This window comes from Scatophagus argus, chromosome 9, assembly GCF_020382885.2.
Source record: "Scatophagus argus isolate fScaArg1 chromosome 9, fScaArg1.pri, whole genome shotgun sequence".
In the NCBI taxonomy this organism is placed as follows: domain Eukaryota; kingdom Metazoa; phylum Chordata; class Actinopteri; family Scatophagidae; genus Scatophagus; species Scatophagus argus.
The window spans coordinates 8,473,816-8,492,207 of NC_058501.1; the positions used below are offsets into that span (position 1 = coordinate 8,473,816).

At 40.8% G+C, this 18,392-nt stretch overlaps 1 protein-coding gene across 2 annotated transcripts; it reads right to left on the reverse strand.

Moving 5' to 3' along the window:
• Positions 1-1,143: 1,143 nt before the first annotated feature.
• ctnnb1 (catenin (cadherin-associated protein), beta 1) lies at positions 1,144-15,727 on the reverse strand. Of its 2 annotated transcripts, XM_046400513.1 has the most exons (17): positions 15,555-15,727; positions 9,055-9,105; positions 8,036-8,260; positions 7,683-7,936; positions 7,338-7,576; positions 6,838-7,039; positions 6,582-6,726; positions 6,246-6,349; positions 5,880-6,014; positions 5,409-5,612; positions 4,776-4,934; positions 4,425-4,544; positions 3,913-4,063; positions 3,524-3,645; positions 3,347-3,407; positions 2,303-2,550; positions 1,144-1,963 (listed from the first exon to the last, which is right to left on the reverse strand). In XM_046400513.1, the coding sequence occupies exons 2-16, from the start codon at positions 9,065-9,067 to the stop codon at positions 2,339-2,341; spliced, it is 2,346 nt and encodes a 781-aa protein (XP_046256469.1). In that variant the 5' UTR covers positions 9,068-9,105; positions 15,555-15,727; the 3' UTR covers positions 1,144-1,963; positions 2,303-2,338. The 2 variants fall into 2 exon arrangements, with proteins under 2 accessions (XP_046256469.1, XP_046256470.1); XM_046400514.1 differs by lacking the exon at positions 2,303-2,550.
• Positions 15,728-18,392: the final 2,665 nt, after the last annotated feature.

The window sequence follows — 18,392 nt, forward strand, 5'->3', positions numbered from 1 at the left end:
TGTGACACCAATTTATACTTCACCCAATGGTGAATGCAGCTGTGAGCAATGCGCTGCTCAACTACTGCCTGCTTTTCTCCTAATAACACCACACTGAAATTTGTTTATTGGGAATTTTGATCCCATATAAATGAAGAGCATCCTAGCAGTAGGGTCAGGTGCTGTCAGGTTTCAGATGAGGCAAGGAATGGAAGTTGTCGGAAGAATTGTCTAGTTCTGGGAAATGCCCTCTCACCATGTCCTCCATAGCATCAAGTTTTCTGAAAAAACACAAAAAGGTGGACATCCACATACGACCACCAACATGGTGGTCTTATGTGGATTCTATATGCAAATCTTACTAATCACACAAAAGCTGCAGCAAACACGGCTGTCACTGATGAGTTGTGTGTCATTTACAATATACTAACTGTAATTTTACATTCTCATGAGGAAGATAAGTGAACTGGCCTGGCATTCTGCCAAACTGCATGGACTCTGCAGATGGATGAGGACATGTGTTTTCACAGCTGGTGGATCAATTTTTGCTTACCTCACTACCTAGCTGTCATTCAACCTGCAAAAGGTTCACCTGTGTTCTTGTCACCAGGTACCTGTGTGGTCTGCAAACATTTTAGGATATACAGCCTACCCACTGGTGTCCTAATTGTGCCTTCAGAGAATTTAAGCTTAGTTTGACTGAGAAACATGCCTTTACCTCAATTGTTATTCATCAGGCTGACTGGTTATTAATAAAGAATGCTTTACTGCATACCTCTGAAGAAACATGTTAACAGCAGCTGTAGGAGTGGTCAAACTCATCCCACTTAATTGTACATGCAACCACCAGGACTCAGTTGTATCTTAGTCTTCACTGCAGGATACAGGCAAAAGCGTTGAAATTGTTACAAATAAGTTTACTTGCTGAGTAACTTGCATCCTCCCTGAGACAGGGTGAATCTGAAAAGAGTTTGCACTGTTTTGCTACGGTTCAAACCTTTCCTCAAAAGTGTGCAAAGGCTAAAAAAATAGCAGTATTACCAAATTATCAGCCATGTGTGTTTATAAATCAGTGTTCAGCAGAACATTTTGCTATGCTTTGTCAGGCTCAAATGCACTCCTGGATTAAAAGTGTTGTAGAAATGAGACATGGAGGCGTTGAGGTGAAATGACAGTCCATTTTATTGTTTCAGAACACAGCAGGCTACAGCAACCAGCTCCTCCCACTACCCCACCCATTAGTAACAGCAGACCAATAAGAGCCCTGTCCACCCTGTCCTTCCATAACAACATCCATCCAGCTAGGTCAGCTACAACCCCTTTGGAACAGCAGAGACACATCAGTGTCCACCTTTAAAGCAAGAAAATAGCTTGATATTTGGACCATGATTTCCAATTCATGTTTTTTATACAAAAGCTACACAATGTTACACTTGTTCATCAGAATACAATTCAACTGATTAACTTTAGTGTTTGGACACCATTTAAAATGTGATCAGATTCTTTCATTGATGGAGTATTACCACTAAAAAAAAAAAAAAAACAAACAAAAAACAAACAAAAAAAAAACTCAACTACCAGAGACTTAAAATACAAGGGACTGCAAAAACAAGAGATGAGTATCATAATGCAGAACAATGAAAAAGCAAGCTAGAATCAGTTTGTACCATTGCAGACTGAGGAAAACAGAATAAAAAAGTAAAACAACCAAAAGAAGTAAAAATGAAAAACAAAATACTTAAAAAGGGTTTTTCAAAAATCAACTGAGATCAAAATCTGTGTGTCATGTCAGGATTTAAAGTCAGCCCTCCGTGAGGCTGAGACCAGAACAGAACCGCACTTAAATCTAGTTTGTCCCAATGGAGTTCCCGTAGACAGGAAACTCTGCTTGCTGTTGTTGAGTCATCTTCAGGCACTTTCTGAAACCCTGCCTCCTCCATATGGGCGAATCACGATGCAGGTTCATCCAGATCACATGATACAGCTGCAAAAGAAGGAGAGAAGGAGTGGAAAAAAAAAGGGAGGAATGAGGGGAAAAACAGGAGGTGAGGGGAAGGAGACAGGGCACAGGCATCGGTTAGGACCACACACACAGATCACACACCATATAACATCACACACACCACATCACACAACTTTGCAATTAGGAGCAGTCTGAACATGCAGCAGCCACAGTGAGCAAATCCACCCGCCTCTCCCCCCTCAGCCACTTCAGGCAGAAAACCTCCCACTGTGCTTCTGCTATTAAGGCTCGTCTTTAAAAAAAAAAGGCTCTCATTTATCTTGGCTAACACAAGTCTACGGAGTGTGAAGATATTCTTACCTAGTAGAAAGTGTAGTGTAATGTTGGTCGTGGTATTTACAGGTCGGTATCAAACCAGGCCAGTTGGTTGGAGTCACCAGGTGGCAGGCCCTCTATCAGTTCCTGGGCGTGACCCAGGTCAGGCAGCCCCTCTACAGGGGGATAGTCCTGGCCAGGGTGGTGGCCGCCCAGGTCGTGGTCCATCATGGGCTCCATACCCATTGAGTCCCCTCCATAACCCCCAGAATGGAAGGAACGGTAGCTTGGGTCTGGGAGGGCGGGGGAGGAGTGGATGGAGGAGAAGCAGGGGAAGCAGAGCAGTTGTTAGAAGCATGTTAACAAACCAAGCAGTCACACAGTAGTATGATAATTCAAACGCAACACTACACACCAACACAGCATGTTATCCATCCTCCAGCACACAAATCAGTGAACTTAGTTCAAACCACAGCTATTGAAGTCTTTGAATTGAATTCAGCTTAACAGCTGGATAAGAGCCAGTTCAAGCTGCTAATGCTAGAGGAGTGGAGAGCAGTGTATATGAAAATAAACACCCACCAGCTCCCCCCATAGCCTATTGATCAATACACAGTCCAAGGTCCAAATCCACCCATAACATTTAGACGACTGTGACAGTAACCGAAAAGGGCAGTATTTTCTTTCTGAGGGGTCAGCTGTGCTATCCTAGCAGCAGGGATAAATCAATAATTACAAAAAAATAAATTGATAAATCAATCTCCATCCTCAACTTGAAAGCATTATTGCCCTTCACAACCATCTAAAGTTGTCTGTGTATCACAACCTTTAACAGCTAACTGTCCTCAACAGTAATAATGATGGACAGATGGAGCTCAGTCATCATTGGACTTGTGGCTTGTGCAACAACAACTTAAAATGGGGTAGAAGTGGTCCATGGAGAAGCCAACGACTAAGTTCACTCAGTAAAAAAATAACTAAAATTATTTTGTTTGCAGCCAAATTGTTCTGGCATTGATGATGTCATTATGCCCTCCTGTGTTTCTCCTGGGAGCCTCCCAGCCAGCCAGAGGTGACGAGGTGACTTACCTTCCTGTCTGTAACCCAGAGGCTCTCCCTGAGCTCCAATGTCCAAACCCAGGTCTCCAGTCTGCAGGGCAACACAGACAGACAAAGATGAGCACGGTGGCAGTTACACAGGCCTGAGGTTTTGCGTGTAAACTAATCAGCAATATAAAAACAAAGCTGATTTATAGCACTTTATACCTCATTCCAGGCCATTGGTTCTGTCCTGAAGAGCGAGCTGGTGAGTTCTACAGAGAGGCGTTTCTTGTAGTCTTGGGGTTTGTCCTCTGACATGCGGAACAAAACTGCCGCAGCGTAGGTGGCTGAGGGAAGACAGAGGGTTGACAGATTAGTCAACAGACAACTTAATGCAAATAAGAGCAATGCTACAGCTAAAGGAGACAAGAGGCCAGGCACGGCCATGACTACACATCAATCAGGTTCAACTTGTACTAAATCATTTTTAAGTGACAGCGTTTTGCAGAAACACTCATTTCTCTGTTGGACTAGCTCTTCCGAACATCTGCACAACCAAGTAGCCAAAGTGAGAATGATGGCAGTATGTAACTGAGGTAAGTTTGTGAACATACCAACTCCTTCGTTGCGGCTGTGCAATAGCTCTGTGAGCGGGGCGGTGGCTCCCTCAGCCTCAATGGCCTCGGCAGCCTCTTTATCCTGTGCCAGCTCACACAGGACGCCTGCTGCTACACGCTGGATGTTCTCAATGGGAGAATACAACAGCTGCACACACAAACAGACAGGATGCTTAGAAATATTTTCTCAACCTTCACAGTACTCACATGATCTGAGCAGGGGTTTGCAGAGTGCAAGTATACACACACACTGGGTGGCACAATAAATAAAACTTCTGAGCATCATTGCAATGGTACTTATTCAATACAAAATGACACCTGAAACAATTTAATCACAGTCCCCACAGTTTCAAATTACTGGAATCTCTAGCACATTTTACACAGCTGAGCTGAAGATCAACTTTTTCAATATTATATAGGTTCACTTTTCAGATTCACTTAAATGACATACAGACATGGCAACACAAAAACAGAGCAAAATTGAGTTGATGCATTTGTGGTTTTTTTACCTGTACAAAGAGTGGAATTGTGTTGAGACCTCTGATGACTATTCTGTTGTGGACATCTCTGGCCAGGATGTGAAGCGCTCCTGTGCAGCCCTCCACAATCTCCTCCATACGAACTCCCTCCTGATGACAGAAGGAAACTTGATTAGTCAAGTTTAAACTGTATGAAGCTCTTTAGGACTCATGTAAGACAAGTATTAGTGGTGGGAAGTGTCACTGGTCTCAAATGGTCATTGTATAAGTGACAAAGAGAAATGAAAAGAGAAACTTTAAGACCAGGTTTGGATTCTGCTAAGCATTGGGTGCATGTTTTCACAGAAATGTTAGACTGTGTCTCTGTGTGTCTGCTCTTACCACAAACTGTTGCTGTGTGCCTCCCATGCTGGTGCGTCTCTGTGTGTCTTGGTGTGCTCTGACCAGCAGCTGAACAAGTCTGGGGATGGCCCCCTGCTCCCTCAGAGGAGCGTGGTTTGCAGGGCACAGAGCCAGGTTACGGATCAGCCCGACTGTAGCCTGGTGGGCAAACGTATTTACAAGTCAGTTAAGCCTGTTTTCCATTTTAGGTAGCCATCAAGCATGTCTAATCAAGAATCAAAAATTATTTCCAGGTATACATTTATATTCACAAGATTTTAAAATTCATGGTTACAAGACATTTTGTCATTACAGAAGTCTTTCAGTCTGACAGATCTCAAATGGGCTGTGTTTGTAACTTGAGACAAGCTTTCCTGTCAAAGTGGCCATCAGTACAAATACACTACATTATAGTCCAAGATTGGGGCCCAAAATGAGGTTTCAGCAACTTCCAGGAGTACTCATTACTGAGAGAGCCAGAGGAGATCAGCTGCCTATAGAACAACTACACTGCATTTCTACAGAAGCAATACTGTGCATTTAAAGTCAGGTTTTGATTCATAATGTGGTCATATGTAAAGTGATGAGAGTGGCTAATGTGGCTGACTGCTACAGGTCAGTGTGTGAGTGTACCTTGATAAGTGGCCAGTGTGATGGCGGATGCAGTAATTTGACAACCACGGGTAGACCATAATGCAGTCTGACAGCGTTCTGTGCCATCTCAGCATCCTGGTGTCGAGATGTGAGGTGACGCAGAGCACAAATTGCTGGTTCTGTGATGTCTTCTCTGTCTCCGGCCCGAAGCACTGTGCGAACCAAAGCCTCGATACCGCCAACCTGCAGGGGAACAGATGATTTAACAGTTTAATGGATACACTAGTACTGGTACTGAAACGTAGTGAGGAAGGTATAGCTTTTAGTATTTAATTCCAAACTTACACAGTATACAAACACTGATCTTAATATTTACACAAAGTATTTGAAACGTAACTAACGTAAGTAACAAACCAATTTTAATATTCAGTTGGGGAAAATTTTGTAACTTCGGTACAGTTTGGGGATCCCACTAGTTGTGAAGTCTAATAAACATTAACATTAACTCACCTGGCACACCATCATCTTGTTCTTGTAGTTGTTACAGGTCAGGTTAGACAGAATGCCAGCAGCACAAGTCACCACATTAATGTCGTCACTGCCGAGCAGCTGGACCAGAGTTCCTAGCAGACCCTCCATTCCCTCCTGGAGAGAGAAACAACTGTCAAATTAGCATGAAAGGAAGGATGGGGTGCACAGTATCAGGAGCACGCTGAATGCCTGGTACAAGAATGAGCATCAACAATATCATTCTGCCAAGAAATTCCCGTCTTAAAAAGCACAGATGGATATAGGCTCCTAAGGCTATCAAATTATCCTCACAGTCTTTCACTGACAAAAGATTTCAGTGTTAGTTGCAGGGGCAGTTCTCATCACCTGTTTGGTGGCAGCATCTGACAAGTTCCTGAGAGTCCAGAGACAGTTCTGGACCAGTCTCTGGCTGGGGTCTGTCAGGTGGAGTCCCAGAGCCTGCATGCCTCCTGGACAAAAATGGAAACATTTTGTTGATACCATGTATTGAAGATACACCATAAACATTCATTCATTATAAACAAACATTTCAAATCACTACATTCATTGTGACTTAAATCCGTTTCCATTGCAGTCGCCATCGTTGTAACTATGAACATACGGTCGATGCATAATGATGTTCAAGCTCATGTTGTTAATGTTGCATGTACAGTTTAATGATTATTAGACTAGAATACATACCAGCCTCTACAATGGCAGGCTTGTTACTGGAGCAGACTGACAGAACTTTGAGAACACGGCTGGTGGTCCACAGTAGCTTCTCGTAGGTATAAGTCCTCATGATGTTGACCAACGCCTGGGGGCCACCACTGGCCAAGATTATCAACTGCACAACAAGAGAACACACAAAATGTGCTAGATTAGGACAACTAATATGTGTGTGCATATTACAGTTATGACCTTCCGACCACACACACCCTTCCCACTAACCCCTCACCTTGCTTTCCTGGTTTCCATAGGCCAGTATCTGGAGACAGTCGGTGGTGATGGCCAGGAACTTGACATTGGTTTTGTTGAGCAGAGCAACCATTTTCTGCAAACCCCCAGCTAAGCGGACAGCCATCTTGGCTCCTTCCTGGTGCAGGAGGAGGTTGTGGAGGGTGGTAATGGCATAGAACAGGACAGAGTCCACTGGTGAACTGCAGAACAAACGAAGGCTTATTAGATTACTGAGCCACTGGGAAATAACCACAATATTAAGCTTTCTCAGAGGTCATTCCTTCCCCCACATTCTCTGTCTTTGACAAGTTGTCAAAAAATACTAAAACAAAATTATGCCCACGCTGAAATTTGAACAAATCCGATCTGTCTGATGAGGGACAGTGGAAACATCCTGCCACCGTGCTTTCTGTCTTCCTGTACTGGTGAGCTACAGTACATCAAAACAAAGAAAACAACCATACTAATGAAATATCGCTTCATCGTCCTTTCACATACCCAAGCATTTTGACTAGAGCTGGGATTCCTCCAGACTTGAAAATAGCCAGCAGACCCTCTCTGTGATGGGACAGGTTGTGGAGTGTTCCTGCGGTGCAGCGAGCTGTCTCCACATCGTTTGTGTTCTGCATGGTCCTGACAATAGCAGACACCATTTGTGGGGAACGCATGATGGCATGACGAGAAGCTTCCTTCTTTGAAAGCTGGTGGACCATCACCGCTGCTTTGTTTACTACAACCTGGATAGGACGAACATAAACGTTAGGAAATGACAGTAAGGGAAAATGAAAAAAATTAAAAAAGAAAGTGTATCAATAGTGAACCAGAGGTTTCCTGGGCAACTACCTGGTCCTCATCATTGAGTAGTTTGGTGAGTTCTGGGATGGCTCTTGTTGCCAGCTCAGCATCATCTTGATAGTTGATCAGATTGACCACAGCATGTTTGAGCATCTGTGAGGGCTCTGCCAGCCTCTGAACGTTGGTGGGGTTTGCTGCATCATACTGTGTGGAGGGGATCTGCACACCTTCCTCAAGAGTCTCTGGGAACATTGCTGCACGAACCCGTTGTGCACGCGTCATGGCATACTGACCATCAATGTCTAGCAGAGACAAGAAATATTTTATTGGGATTCAAGCTGCTATTTGGCCCATACATGTCCAGGATTTTATGTGCAGTAAAGATCAACAAAGTGGTCTACCTTGTACTTGTTCCTGGGAAAAGTTCTGGTTGAAACCCTGCTCCCACTCATACATGACCTGGTTATCAACATCCTCTTCCTCGGGGTTGCCCTTCCCACTGAGGGAGGGAGCAGTTGTGGTGGCTCCTGAGTGGATGCCTGAATCCAGGTAAGACTGTTGCTGCCAGTGACTGACAGCTGCCTTACGGTCTGGCTCCATGGCCATGTCTAGCTCCATCAGATCAGCTGTAAAGAGACAAAATAATATAAAATAAGAAAGGAAAATCATTTGAAAAACTAAGTCTAACCAAGTTTGCAGCAGGCATGTGTAAGCAGAGAACAATGTGCAATTTGGCTATGCACATGAAATGCTTCTTTACACTTTGTCAAATGGCAAAGGAAGAGTGGAGAGCTCATTGTAGTTGATCTCACAGGCCTGAATAAGAATTATTAACATTATCATATATATATATATCGTAACGATACCAATTACAGCCAAGATATAATAACAATAAATCCAGTTTAAAGATCTTACTTTTAATATAAAATTCAAATGAGAATTTTCTTATTTAGTCAGAAATACTGACAGTTTTTTTTACAAAATGATTTTATACAATTTTAATTCTTTTAATACTCGAAAGCTCTTACAACTAGTAATGTTGTATGCAGTAGGGCATCAACTGCCTCAAAGTGGTTAGCCACTGCAATGAATAACCTGCTTTTCATGCTATCATTTCCCCACATTTTCATACTTCAGTGATGTGTGATTTACCACTAAAGATCTCTTGAAGCACAAAGTTTGATTTCACATGCTCCAAGTTTCAAATTGAAATCAATAACTAATTCAGTTTGCTCCAATGTGAACATAAATCTGCACCACAAGAAAAACTGCTGCAGAGTTTAACTACTGAATGAATGTGCATGTGTATGTGTGAGTGCTAGTGTGCGAGAGGGACAGAGAGGCAGAAAGATGAAATTGAAGCTGCAGAGAGTAAGGAGACGAATGAGGTTGAGTGTGTGTCTGAAAACTATTAACTCACCCTGGGAAGCCATGTTCCTTTCTCAAACCGGGGCCGACACAGCTTCCTGGTCTGAGGGAAAAGAAAAGCAGTCAGTCAAACTGTCTCAGTGGCATCTAACCTTCCATCATTCCTACCCTTTTCTCTCTCCTTCTAGCCCTCTCTCCTTCTAGCCCAACATCAGCCATTTTACTTAACACAAAAATATCAAAGTAGAGGGAAGAGCAGAAAAACAGACCACTGGAAATGAAGGGCATTGTTGGTTCAAAACAAACGGTCCCAACAAGTGACTTTCCAGCCTTCTTTCCTTTCCTCCTCCTTCTCATTTCTTGGATTTTCTCTTCACTTAAAGCCAGACATGCAAACAACAGTTCACACAATAAGCCACCATTAGCAGGAAGCCACTATTTAGGCGAGGAAGGACAGGGGAAGCAAAGCACTGGATGGAGAAAAAGGCAGGGGGATGAGGGCATATGCATTCCTGCCCTGGCTTTGAAACTGAAGCCACAATCTCCAAAAAAATAAACACTGGCAAATGCAGGAGGGAGGTAGAGCAGGCAAGAGGGGATTAATTCAGAAGAAACAAGAAAAATTGAAACAGAGTTCTTTTCAATTCATACTCATAGATAAATGCTGTGATAGTAATGAACAAAAACTGGAAATGGTAAAAATGCAAAAGAAAATCCCTGCTAAAATAAGACACAGAAACAGAGGTTGCTTGTCCTTAGAATCAAAAATCCTTTTATCAGACTTTTTCAAAAGTACATCCTGTGCTTATTCCTTGATGGATACTTCAGGAAAACGGAACAAATCCTTTTCAATCATGGAATAGTATTTCAGACATGTTTTAATAATAACCAGGTACACAGAAGGAAAACAAGGAAATGGCAAAAAAGAACCACAAATTGTCTCATACCTCACCAGAGAAAGCAAGAGTGACTCTGAACAAGACAGACTTTCCTGCAGTTAACCATCCAAGTAAAATCCACAGACCTGACAAAGCAGTATATCAGCTCCACATAACCTACAGCAAATATGAAAAGACTGTGTGTTCTGTAAAGCCCACCAAAAGGCTTCATTTACCTGACCTTCATTTGACATGGGAAATTGATATGTCCTCACCTGTTTAGCACCACTGAGTTAACATTAGACACTGAATAGAATAGAGAAAAGGTTATACCTTGTGTGTATATTACAATCTGTATGATGACCTACAAGAATAAACTGCTCTACAATCAGCATGAGGTTCTTGCTTATAACAGCAACAGCATTACTGGGGGCTTAAAAGTGTCAAGACCGCAAACTGTTATTTGCTCCAAATTTGGGTCAGCAAGCTATGAACTGAAACTCCTAATGAAACTAAGCAAAATTCAGAACTAAAAAAAAGCTTTTTGCAGGATGTTTCATTGGTGTACATGAAAACTAAATGTGTTGAGATTCAATTTCTGAGTAGCCAATTCTTGCCACAAGACTAGACAGGTATGAGTCTAGCAACTGTTGTAAGGTCTGATAGTGACAATAGCAACTTCAATGACAGCCTTAAATGGGGAAAAAACTGCCATAAGAAATATCATTTGATACTTCAAGGTTTCCATGTGATCAGAGACCCAATGAATCTGAGTGGCATTCAGTGTCGTGAGTTAACGTATTGTCAGAAAATTCAACCTCATAACCCTGAATCTTTGAGGTTGTTTCAGAGATATTAACCTTAGCTGTTAGTTCTCAACACACTGTCTTAAGAATATGTGATAGAATCACCTTGATCTCACTGCTCTGAGAGACCAAAGCCGTCAGCTATGTTTTCACATTTTAAAATAAAATTGAGACCCTTACAAAATAAATAAATCATACAAACAGGTAAAATTGTCATCATTGTTGTTGCTCACTTTGTTCTACATGTTTTATTTCCTTTTTCAGCTGGCAAATTGCTGTTTATTTTACATTGTCCAAAACAATATCAATGAGTCAAATGAAAATAATCAAGCACAACGACCAAGTGGCAGATGTAACAGATGTGGATATACAGAGATACAAAGCAACCAGACATATAATGATTGTAAAAGAAAAAAAAGTCTGGTTTGAGTGCCAGTGAACTTGTAGGAGAATTTCTGGAGTTATATGGTTGCCAATACGCACATACAGCCAAGGATAGCTAAACTACTGCTCTGGAATATTTCCCTCCTCTCACACCCACACCACCCCAGCTCAACTGTGTCATTAAAACACAATCTCAAATTGGGCTCCAAGAGCGCTGTTTCTAACTACACACGCATTCAACTCAAATTCACTGTTCACACACCATCCTCCAGAGTTTTGCAGGCCTGCCCTCACATAACCTAGCCCTGCTGTAATGGGAGCCATATGTCCCATACAAAGCTGCATACAAATCAAACATTCAATCAAAGCACACAGTGAAACCATTTATTATTCACACTGGTGGAAAATGTGGGTCTTTACATCTGGCATTGGAGACTGAACCGATGATAGTTTTTTTGATGGGCAAACAAGCAAAGTCTGGTCTCCAATTGAGACACACAAATAGCGGTCTTACCCTATAGTTAGTCTCTGACTGCTAACACAAAAAAAGTTGTTACAGTAAGAGTTCCTAGATATCAGGCTTGCAGCTCAGCCACAACAATCTGAATGAGAGGTTTCTTTGAAGCCAAATGTGAAATCCAATATGCAGAATTGTGCCTGGTTCAGTTAAAAACCAGAAAACTGAAACCAGATGACTAATGACACACAGTCACCAGTGTCAGATGGTTTTCTTGTATGCAGTATTTAAGATGAATAGTGCACCCATGAGGAGATGGGGCAAAGAAGAAAGTCACATGGAGTTTGGATAGGTCCACTAAACAGGTACCTTATATATTCTTGGTACCTGCAGTTTGAATTTACATGTCAAGGTAATATGCACGTACACAGGCACACAAAGCAATATGATGTGAAGTGTAATCACAGCACCACTGTCCCAGGACAGACTTCAAATGAAAGGCCTGCTATTCCAGCACAAAACATGGCCAGGAATTGTGTACTTAAGTCTCACCGCCCTGGTAAATAAAAACCCTGACGTTCACACAGAGAGCCAGAGTTCATTACTATGTGACTGACAAACATAAAGCAACTGAACACAGCTGATATCTACTGGGATGATGTTTGGTTTTAACACTGCCTCTTGGAGCAGGCAATCATAGTAATGAAGTCCATTCTGCTGGCCTTAACTCCTAACATTCATATTTATAGACAGAGCTGGACAAAGAGAAGGCAGGAACTCTGCACTATGCAGAGATAGATAATTATAAATACATTTATAAAATTTAATAATAATCAAGAAACAACTATTTCAACCATGAAAGACGTCCTCTGTCAAGAGAGTTGACATGTCTCACATACAGGACAGGAACCTTGGATCTTTGAATCATCACAATTTCACAGAAGGCAACTCAATCAGGATTAGACAAATATCATGAGGTAACTCCATTTTGACTCCCACAAATCAATTAAAGTAAGGTTATCACAGGCCGTGACACCTATGTAGTCTAAGATGGTTTTAACCACTTATCTAAAAACATGGGCAGCAAGGTACGCATGCATGGAAGAAATTTATAAGCTATGTAATAAATCTATTGTGTCAAAACATCTTCAAGCTAAAGAAATTACACATGCAGAACACAAAAAAATCCTCTGTTGAACCAAAGCAGTGTGAATATCATCTAGTTCCTTTTTCATTTGTGGAAATTTTAAATCATAGGGTTTAAAAATCATCTATTTATTCAAAGCAGCTAAGTACATCAAACTCTCCAATCCCATTTCCTCTCAATGAACAGAAAGAAAAAAATTGCTATTCTGTCAGCAAATTTAAGCCAGACTGCAATGAAATGAGTGCAGGTGAGCCTCGAGGTTTACTTTGTGCAATAAAGACAGTATCATACCAACATTAAAAAAAAAAAAATAAATCAATGTATGAAACACACTTCCTCTAAATTATATTACATTCTTTTGGCCTGCAGACATTTGTGCCTTAATTTCGCTGTCTCGTCCTAGCATGCTGTGGCATTTAAATAAACACAAAAATTAATTTGTTAGAGTACATATATAGTGTGAGGGATAGGGGAAAAAAGAACGGGGATTCAAAAGACCTAAACTCCTGCACAGCCTTTTTCCTTTCAAGTTCAATACATCCATATGAGTAAATGACCCAAACAAGCTGCATTATCGGCACAAGCAGACACACAGGAGCTGCCACAGGCTTCAGTGCTAGTCGCCCAATGTGCAGGGTCAGCAGCACTCACTGCTGGCTGCCAACAACACAATGAGCCCAATGCCTGCAGCCGCTGCAGTGTTTGGTCTGTGTCTCAACTGCAAAGTGATGGATGCCCACGGAGACACAGGCGCTCCAAGAAACATCCAAGCAACTTCCACCTGATGACTTTTCTTCTTGTTCTGTTCAATATTTATCAATCTATTTAAGATGGCCAAAGTTGAGAGTACTACAAGAGAACATAAAAACCTTTAAAGATATATTCTCCAAATTAGAACAGATTGAAATCATCAATCACTAGTAAGTGGTAAACTGAACCTTTAATTATACAAGGTGACGAATCCTTTCCTCCTGCTAGATTTTATCAGAAAAAATATATATTTATGGTAAATCTAAATTATGACTATTACCACAACCCCATATGTTTAAAAATCTGCCTCAGACCTAATGATGCACATAAAGTACTATGTAAATTAAGAGACGTGTGGGTCATTAAAAAAGAAAATTTACAGTTTTAAACAATCTCATTGGAGTGATTCAAGTTAATCTTCAAGCAAGTGGATCACCTCAAACCACTACCGGTCTCGGATGTAGCCTGCACCCGCGCTTCCGTCTAAAAAAAAACAGAACATTTTTCTGACGAGATGACAAGTTTTTCAGTTTATTGTTCCATTGTGTAATCTGAACGGGGATTTCGCTGGTAGACCACAGGAAGACAAAAAAAACAAAAATATTTTCACCTATTCTAAAACAAACTTAGGGCTAAATGCAGTAAAGTGACATAAAAGAACCAGATGATGTCAATTCAATAATACGATATACATATATATATCCCAGCCTGATCTTTATGCAAAATAAACCAGTCCAGTTGTAGGGTATCCGTGTCTAAAAATCTCATCCGCTAGATGAGATGTCGCATTTTAATCTCTCTCCTACCAACTCATTCTTTCCAGTTAAACCAATACATAATCTATGAAGTAAATTACGGACAAAAAGAAAATCCACTCATCTCGACGTCATGTATTACTAAATCACATACAAAAAAAAAAATCATCAGACGCCATCCTATCCCTTGTTTTCTGTATCGGCAGGATGGCGAAAAGCAGTGAGGTGTCCAACTTTTTCCCCGTACATAAACACCTGTCTCTCTCCGGCAGCCAAACACACACACACACACCTATGGCTGCGCAGAGCAACCATGCGAAAAATGTTAACATCCAATTCAGTAGTTATTAGAAACTATCCAAATAATAATGTGCTGCACCCCCTCTTCCCCCAGCTGCTGGCTGCCCCTGACTTTCTTGCCCTAACACCACTGACTCAAATTTCACTCAAGCTCCTCCTCGTCTTCCTCCCAGAGCACAACGACTGGGAGGAATTTGTCGGTCTTTGTTTAAAACGACGAGAGGAAAACACACTTTTACGGCCCTTTGCCTTAGAACAAACTTGAATATAAATCACAAATGAGTTTACTGCGATGCTGTTAGCAACGAGCACGTTTTAACAAACTTTTCAATGTTTTTTGTTTACCAAAGTTATAACTAAACTTGGACTACCTCACCGTCAACTGCTGGCGTGTACGATACCCTATTGCACCAGTTTTAGTTAACTTGGCTAACGTTAATTAACGATTGCCAACTTAGTTAACCGTTTTACGCCGTACACATTACCAAGACACATCGAGTTTGTCAAGCGTGTATCTTCAAACCCTTTAAAGTGGGTCTGTGAAGCTAAACCCAACTGCAAAAACAAGCGACCAAAAGGTGAAACGCAACTCGAGCAAACATGAGTCAGAATAGTGGAATGTGGCCAGCACCACAAGTGGGCTAATCGTAGTTAAGCTAACTAACCTGCGTTATACTTAGCTAACATTAACTAAGTCATTCAAACACAAGCTGATAAAACATCGGCATACACTCCTCGGTTTAAGATTTCCGAATAATTTGGGATGCAATGAAATCCAATGGATACATCTAACGTTAGCCAATTGTTAACTACCGTTACCGTTTGTATCACCCAACGCCACATGTGCTACGATAAAGACAGAGTGTCGTCAGTAAAATAGGTATGTTCCCATTAGGCGGTGGCTGGCGAATCCCAGATATGTGTCTCGAATGCAGCTGGTTCGCTAGCTGCGGCAGCAGCATCCCGACCGGCCCGCACACAACAACCGTATCCAATCCGGCAGACATTCAAGGAAAACCCGACAAGAAAAAAACAGAAACTGAGTGGAGCCAATAGTTTGAATGTTGAAGCCTACCCTTGTCAATACAGAAAGTTCGTCCACTTGGATCCTGGGGAGTAAAGACCACTCAGAATTGCAAAAAAGTCGAGGAAAAATGTGAGGACGAGCGTCACCTGGGAGCCCTCGTCCACTCCCTCTGCAGTCAGTCGATAGCAACTCAGCTGGAACAGTGGAGACTGAAAAATGTAAGATGGCGGCGCATTTATATAGACCGAAGAACACCTCTATTGGCGACATATCCTGCCGTGAGCTCGAATAAAATAGAAACTAAAATTAGGTAACTCTTTGATTCATGTCACTTTTGTGCGTATCTATAAAGAATTACATACAATTACAATTAGAGGAAATTAGTTTTGCGTTTAAATAGATTTAGTTAAGTAAAGAAAGCCAAAATCAATGTCTATAGCACGAGTAGGAATACACAATTGAATGAAGTTCCGGCTGACTAGAAAAGGGAAATCCGATGCCTTTCCTCAACTTAAATCTCTTGGCCTGTGTAAAACGGATAATTTCCTTCACCTTGAGCAGAGTGAGTCAGTGAGAGTTTTAATGCAAACACCACAATCACCAGTAGTCCCCTGTGCCAACGGAACTAACAAATAACTTTAAAAGATTTAAAAAACATAAGTTAAAGTAGTCAACAACAAAATACTAAATACAGTAATTGAAAGTAAGTAACAAGAGATGAGATCTTGATTTCATATGAGCTACCATGTAGCTTGATTTGCTACCCACAAAGTCAAGAGATGACCAGGGTCAAATTATTTTAAATAGTAACACTGAAACCACAAACACTTAACGACAAGATAGATTTTTTTTTATTACACTGGCAGTCAATCCACAGATGTTGGATATGCTGTTGACCACACAAACTGTTATTGCATTCAAATGTGTAAGTTCATCATTTCACTGACTATGAGCTTTATAAACAAAACTGTGGAGTTAGAGCTACATAAAATAAAGGAAAAAGTCATACAGACACATGGAGCACCTTGTATAGGCCTACTTCAAAGGGAAGAAAGTGATGAAGATGTGAGTCAGTGATTGTCATCGATTCCTAGAGAGCAGGTTGATTCCTAGAGATCAGGTTGATCACTGAAATGGACTAAACTGTGTTTGTGAATTAAATCAAATCTCACATACTAAGAAAGTATTGCATTCAGGCAACTGTATAATAGATTTTATTGATCAAACCACGCATGCATGCATAGCTAAAAGGATTATTTCTTCAAAATATTGTAGAATTAGATTAATCATGTTTCCTAACTCCTTTAGAGACCACATTCAGTCATTAGAATTATTAGTGATCTATGGGCATAGCCAAGGTCCTTCAAGTGAATAGTCTGATCTCCCCTTTATTCTGAGATCACACAGTTTTGGCTATTCATTTTCAGATGACTTTCTGTTTGGCTCAATAATAAGTAAGTTAGAGGATAGGCCACATAGGAAATTTAAATATGCATTACAAGTCCTCTAGTCAGTATTTGGTCCCTTAATCTGTTATGAAAGATGGAGATCAGGTAATGTGCCACCTTCTGTCCCGTCATTCCAGCTGACAATGTCATGGACAAACAAAGGTAAAATCCTCTCTTGTCATCTGCCTACAGGCTATTTCATTCACCGTTATTTACAGTATGTGGGTGGAATAGGTTACTGAAAGCTCTAAAGCTCTAATTCAAAACAGACAATTCAGAACTCCTTGGATAGGATGTACGGGAATTTTATCAAAACAGCCAGTAAACACAATATATGAGCATGAGTCCATTCTGTGTCATTAGATTGCAAAACGGAAAATTACTGTAAGTGATGATTATTTTAATGGTTTTCAAACCACAGTGACAATTACTGCTGTCAGGCAGTTTAATATATAGCCATAATTTGTGAAATCAAATGGCGTGGTTCATCTAGTCACATGATTTCACAGGAGCATGCTGAGAGACATCAAGATGCACTAAAGCAAGGATTCAACAGGATGACATTATATTCTTGGATACTGATATCCTCTCAACTCTCTTATATATTCTTATCTTCAGAATATACATTTAATGTTAAACACCAAACAATGTGGTTGTGGATGCTGATGAAAAATGATGGTACACACAGTTCTTGACATCCTAAAAGCAGTTCATTAGTTCACAAGAGCACTCTCTTCAATCCACATATGAATTTGTTTACAAGGGAACACATACCCACCTTTCTGTCTGCGAAACAAAAACCAGAACTAAAGGAAGCATTTCTAGCTATCAAATCAAATTTCCAAAAACATTCTGAAAATGTAGCTGTTTCTATGAGTGGTTTCCCACCCTGAAATTACAAGAGCAACACAAAAATGAGAAGAGCATATTCCGTCTTTCCCGCAGTGTATTTATATTGTCCATGTTGTAGAGTTTTACCTGATGGAACTGCGTAAACCCTTCATGAATCCAAATGCAGATGCCTTTTGCTCCACTGTTTACAGACCTTTCAAAATGTAAATGTCTGTGTGAAAAATTTATTATTAATCAAAACTGTATGTGTTTACACAATGCCTGTACTTAAAAAAAGTCCCATGAATAAATAATGTGGAAAAAATGTCTTCTTCAAGCATAAACAAGAGAGGATTAACAGTGTTTCAAGAAATAGTGTGACACTGTTAGAGTTATAGACTCGGGCTTTAGTTACAATAAAGTTTTAATCAGAAACAGATTGTAACCATATATCCCTCTGTGACCACTGGATCTGGATTAAGAGCAGGGTTAAAAATCTGATTTACACTCTGTGTAAATCCCACTGAAGTCTTATCCCTGATGTCTGTGAAACTCATTCTGCACCAAGCAAAGTGTCTCTGCATTCTGTGTATCTCTGTCAAAGTTT

Bases quoted from the DNA above. Each gene is read 5' to 3' on its own strand.
- ctnnb1 (XM_046400513.1), bottom strand. The intron at 7,937-8,035 runs GTAGACCACTTT...TGTCTCTGCTAG, and splicing joins TTCCCAGGAACAAGTACAAG to ACATTGATGGTCAGTATGCC. The intron at 2,551-3,346 runs GTAAGTCACCTC...CCGCCCTCCCAG, and splicing joins TCTGGGTTACAGACAGGAAG to ACCCAAGCTACCGTTCCTTC.